Genomic DNA, 5,895 nt, shown 5'->3' on the forward strand with positions numbered 1-5,895 from the left:
ACTCCACACGCACACAGGAGCACACAGGTTTTCCGGTTTCCATAGCGATGTCCAAGCATCAATGCTTCGATGTCACTGCTGGGCTCCGCCTCCATTTCCTCCTCGGCCTCTGGTGTCACAAACCTCAGCTCCACCCTCGGAGCTCCTGCCGCCTCCTCATCATCGGCCACGCCCACTGAGCGCTGGAGTGACACAGAGGTTGACTGGAGAGAGAGAGAGAGAAAGAGAGAGAGAGGTGTAACCATGGCAATAAAGGGGGAAGTCTGAATGCTGTTCACCTATCACACCTGTCTCCGACGAGTCCTGATGGTATCCATGACGACCTGCAGAGGAGACAGACAGTTAGAGAAATTAAACCAGGACTGAGCCATCATAGACTGTACATAAGATGTGGGCGGAGCCACTACACTATTTCTCAAGCTCCACCCTCTTATCCCAAAAAATAAAAGTTAAAGAGCTCCTCAGCTTCAGACGTCGTCCCATCACTCCTCAAATTTCTGCATTAAAATCAAAACTGTGACGAGCTATAGACGCCAAACACAAACTATGTTCTGCTGCTGTCTTTTGAGGTCTACCCAGAGAGAAACACGTTCATACACAAACAGAGATGCTCACTGGAACACTGGCGCCCTCGTGTGGCCAAAATGGTATATCACACCTGAGGGCCAGGTGAGGTTAAACTACACAGATTTAGAATGACAGTAGATAAGTAAATGATAAGTAGATAGGCGGCCATACTAGGATGTACTGCAGATGACAAATGAAAGACTACATTCAGAAAATGTAAGGACAGATCATCAACGTAGAATTTAAATGATGATCCACAATGTGAATCACCCAAGAAGACAATAAATAAAACCATGACGTTTTCCTTCTAGTGGCTATTATCAAGGATGAACAGCTTGATGGCAGAGTGTCTGAAGGCCTTACCAACTCATTTGAGTCAGAAAGCAGCGACACTCCTACCAAGCTGCTGGAAAGTTCAAACTTCTAATGTCACTATTAGTAGTGTTATTATCCAACGCTGTCTCCTCGTTAGGAGGTCTGCACCTCAGAAAAACATCTGAGGATACAGAGAACAAAACAAAATGATCCTTTACTCACCTTTTCAGCAAATTAAAAGTAACAATGGCATCATTAGTGAGGATGTGCGGTCGACGTGATGTTCACGTTTTGTTGAAAATAAAAATGTTTTCCTTCCCTCTCATACAGTCACAGATTAATGAACCTTCACAGCCCGATCACACACTGACATCAGTGACGTCTCTGATAAACACAACCCTCTGAGCTCACTGTGATTGGTTCCTCACAGGGGTCAGAGGTCAGTGTTTGTTTGAGCTGCTTAACTTTATTAACAGAGAGTAAACACACACACACACACACACACACACACACACACACACACACACACACACACACACACACACACACACCAGGTTCATGACCCTCACAACTTCTGTTCCTCAGATGTTCTGTCTGAAATATGTCAGAACATCAGAGTGAAACAACAACAACAATGAATAATGTACATGGACAGCTATGTCAGTAATAATGTTAAAAGTAGGCTATGTGTAGAATTAGCAGTAACAGCTAAGTATGATAATAGACCGATCAGTCTAATATTAATGTACATAATGTAGAATTAATATACAGCAACTGTAATGATGAAACGACTGATTATCTTAGAGGTTGAAGCACTTGAAGGAATCTTGGTGTTCATGGGTTACTTTTCCTTTTCTACATTGTAATTTATTATGTTCATCTTTTAACTAAAAGAATACAAATAAACAGAGACTTAAAGAAAAACAAGTGTGAGGAACTCGTGGGAAAACCAGTGTTTAATCTCTTAAACCGGATACATCAAGTGAAGAGTTTGAGAAAATAAGGAGATATGATTCGTCCACTTATTGCTTCCATAAGATAAACAATCTAACGGGTTATTACTAGTATACTACCTGATTATTAACACCTGAAGAAAACGTCCACACATGGTTTCTGAAGGTTTACTGTGGTTGGAAAAGTTTCTCTCAGTACAAATATATAAATGTAACAATCACACATTTAAACCCTCCAATCCCCTGATTATATCTGATAGAACAGCAGAATGATTGATCCTGTAAAATATTGATTGATCAAGTAAAGCATCACACTAGAATGAAGCACAGTCCACATCCAGAGACCAGACTAAACCTGACCCAGGAACAGTCCAGGATCAGGTTCACACCAGCCCAGCATCAGACAATCGTGTTTAGTCGGTACGTCAGGTGGAAAGCACAGGAAGCTGCTTGTTCCTCCATCTGATGCTGGACCACCAGGACCCGGATCAGTTACTGGGCACCAGAATCCTTCCTGCATTAAAGAGAAGAAAAAACGAGATCAACGACTGATACAGAAACATCGTTAGAACTGGTCTGAACTGGTCTGAACTGGTCTGAACTGGTTTAGACTGGTCTGAACTAGTTTAGACTGGTCTGAACTGGTTTAGACTGGTCTGAACTGGTCTGAACTGGTTTAGACTGGTCTGAACTAGTTTAGACTGGTCTGAACTGGTCTGAACTGGTTTAGACTGGTCTGAACTGGTTTAGACTGGTCTGAACTAGTTTAGACTGGTCTGAACTGGTTTAGACTGGTCTGAACTGGTCTGAACTGGTCTGAACTGGTTTAGACTGGTCTGAACTGGTCTGAACTGGTCTGAACTAGTTTAGACTGGTCTGAACTGTTTTAGACTGGTCTGAACTGGTTTAGACTGGTCTGAACTGGTCTGAACTGTTTTAGACTGGTCTGAACTGGTCTGAACTGGTTTAGACTGGTCTGAACTGGTCTGAACTGGTCTGAACTGGTCTGAACTGTTTTAGACTGGTCTGAACTGGTTTAGACTGGTCTGAACTGGTCTGACTGGTTTAGACTGGTCTGAAATGGTCTGAACTAGTTTAGACTGGTCTGAACTGGTTTAGACTGGTCTGAACTGGTCTGAACTGGTCTGAACTGGTCTACCTCGGGTCTTGCTCTTGTAGTAGATGAATCCAGCCAGAGATAAGATCAGACCCAGGATCAGTCCAGACGCTCCGATGGCGATCTTGTTTCTCTCAGACTCTGGCATGGACGGGTCTGAGGAAGACAGACAGACAGACAGGTGAGCAGACAGACAGGTGACAAGGTGAACAGACAGACAGGAGAAAAGGTGAGCAGACAGACAGGTGAAAAGGTGAGCAGACAGACAGGTGAGCAGACAGACATGTGAGCAAACAGACAGGTTAGCAGACACACAGGTGAAAAGGTGAGCAGACAGACAGGTTAGCAGACAGACATGTGAGCAGACAGACAGGTTAGCAGACAGACAGGTGAAACGGTGAGCAGACAGGTGAGCAGACAGACAGGTGAAAAGGTGAGCAGACAGACAGGTGAAAAGGTGAGCAGACAGACAGGTGAAAGGTGAGCAGACAGACAGGTGAGCAGACAGACAGGTGAAAAGGTTAGCAGACAGACAGGTGAGCAGACAGACAGGTGAAAAGGTGAGTAGACAGACAGGTGAAAGGTGAGCAGACAGACAGGTGAGCAGACAGACAGGTGAAAAGGTGAGCAGACAGACAGGTGAGCAGACAGACAGGTATTTACCCCAGACATTAACCAGAGGTTCATCCAGGCTGACGTGATCCACCACACAGGAGATCTTCTCTCCAGACCTGAAAAACCACAGAAACAGAGGATCAGTCACACTCAACACCTCGACCTGGACCTGGACCTGGACCTGGACCTAAACCTGTAGCTGGACCCACCTGGGCGTGTACTCCAGGTGTGAGTGGATCTGGTAGTACCAGTCTCCGTCAGCCAGCTCATCAGTGGAAGTGACATCAGTGGTGACTTCCTTTCCGTCTCTGTGCCAGCTCACTTTGATCATTTTGGGGTAGAAGTCGTAGACGCTGCACACCAACATGGCGGGGTGTCCACCAGTAGGGGGCGTCTCAGAGTGCAGCTTGGCGTACGGCTTGGCTGCAGCACACACAGTTTGATTATTGAATGTATTGTTTCAGTAGACGGACAGAGTATCAGTGCTCTTTTTCTGGTTTCAGTGTGAACATCATCAAGTACGAAGAGTTTGAATCAGTGAAACACAGTTTGATGAGTTATATTCATTTAGTTTCACTGAAGGCTTTGAATCCTCTCAGATGACAGAAATAGAGATGTTAATGATTAACGTTTATCGATTAATCGCCGTTAAGAATTGAACTGATAAATGTATCAACTGACAGTTTTACATGTAATACCATTTTGTACCAAAAGAGGGCGCCTGTCACTTTGTGCAACTCAGAAAAGCTAAAGTAAGAAGTGTTACTGAGGAGAGTGAGGCTAAAATGAAGAGGTCAGCAGAGAGACGGAGTTTTGTGTTTTCTGCAGCTGGACTTGTTGAGAATAGACTGAACACTCGACTGAGCCCTGATCACGTAGATGTGCTCATCTTTCTAAATAAAAACACTAAGCTGTACATATATGATGGTGAGTAGAGTATTTTATGTGCTCACAATAACTCACTCCTGAACGTGTAGAAATGTTCATCTGCAGACAAAGCAGAAGAGTTAAGTGTATTGTGAAGAGGCTCAGATGCTTTTATTTCACTTTCATTCAGAACTTTCTGTTGATTTTAAAAAGGACTTTCATTCAGTCAGCCTTGTTAGAAACGGTGGTATAGCGCCCGATTGGCGTTGATCTGTTAGCAGAGGCGTTAAGTAAGGAAAGTCACACGTTTAAAAGAGCGAGAGCCTCGTTGTTTTATTAGTTCAAACTGTTTTTATGAATGAATGTTTCAAGTAACTATCGTGCTGCTATAACGGGTTCAATTAAACATAAACTGAGAACAGGACGTGCGGCTCATTAATTATTAATTATTAATCAATAATTGATTGTTAATGTTTTCAACTATCGTGAAGAAAAATGACTTTAAGTACATGTGAATGTTGTTAACTGCAGTAACAGAGTTTGACCAGCAGGCTGTGACACAGAGCTGTGTGTGAGGACTTTAACAGATCAAGAGTTTCAGTTTGAGATTTCTCTGATATAAACTGATCATCAGTGTGAGACGACTTTAAAGTGTTTTTATTGAACATTAATGAAACAGGAAATTATAAAAGAGTGAAAATGAAATCTAATGAAATGTAATCAGTCAGAGTCCATTTGTTTATGGATTCATTATTTAATAAAACCATGATGATGTGATGCTGTGTGAGGAGACAGGAACTCAAACTCACCTGATTTAGACAGAGAAGCTTTGTACCAGTTTCCTATGTTGTGTTGGCAGTATCTCTCCTTCTCAGCTCTCCTTCTGTTCAGCTCTGAAGGGTCGTTGTTCCAAGCCTCTGCCTGCTTCACACCAAAAGCTGTGTATCCAACAAACAACCCCACACTGCTGCTGAACCTGATATACTCCAGTTTGTTGTAGTAGAAAGAGAGGATGTACTCGATGTTGTTCAGATCAGTCGAGTTAAACACACAACGGTCTACCTCAACTTCCATAGATACATCTGAAAATGAAAAACAAAACCAGAGTCACTTTTAGTGTGTAACACTGTGTGTGTATTAATCAGTAAGATGTATATATTAATCAGTAAGATGTATATATTAATCAGTAAGATGTGTATATTAATCAGTAAGATGTATATATTAATCAGTAAGATGTGTATATATTAATCAGTAAGATGTGTATATTAATCAGTAAGATGTATATATTAATCAGTAAGATGTGTATATATTAATCAGTAAGATGTGTATATATTAATCAGTAAGATGTATATATTAATCAGTAAGATGTGTATATATTAATCAGTAAGATGTGTATATATTAATCAGTAAGATGTATATATTAATCAGTAAGATGTATATATATTAATCAGTAAGATGTGT

At 41.9% G+C, this 5,895-nt stretch overlaps 1 protein-coding gene across 3 annotated transcripts; it reads right to left on the reverse strand.

The window, feature by feature from the left end:
- Positions 1-1,820: 1,820 nt before the first annotated feature.
- LOC132960308 (HLA class II histocompatibility antigen, DQ beta 1 chain-like) lies at positions 1,821-5,543 on the reverse strand. Of its 3 annotated transcripts, XM_061033191.1 has the most exons (5): positions 5,244-5,538; positions 3,777-3,990; positions 3,616-3,683; positions 2,995-3,108; positions 1,821-2,349 (listed from the first exon to the last, which is right to left on the reverse strand). In XM_061033191.1, the coding sequence occupies exons 1-5, from the start codon at positions 5,506-5,508 to the stop codon at positions 2,324-2,326; spliced, it is 687 nt and encodes a 228-aa protein (XP_060889174.1). In that variant the 5' UTR covers positions 5,509-5,538; the 3' UTR covers positions 1,821-2,323. The 3 variants fall into 3 exon arrangements, with proteins under 3 accessions (XP_060889174.1, XP_060889173.1, XP_060889172.1); XM_061033190.1 differs by lacking the exon at positions 1,821-2,349 and having other exon boundaries at positions 3,074-3,516; positions 3,560-3,683; positions 5,244-5,543; XM_061033189.1 differs by lacking the exon at positions 1,821-2,349 and having other exon boundaries at positions 3,074-3,504; positions 3,536-3,683; positions 5,244-5,543.
- Between the last annotated feature and the right edge of the window lie 352 nt (positions 5,544-5,895).

This window comes from Labrus mixtus, unplaced genomic scaffold (genome assembly GCF_963584025.1).
Source record: "Labrus mixtus unplaced genomic scaffold, fLabMix1.1 SCAFFOLD_220, whole genome shotgun sequence".
Taxonomy (NCBI): Eukaryota; Metazoa; Chordata; class Actinopteri; order Labriformes; family Labridae; genus Labrus; species Labrus mixtus.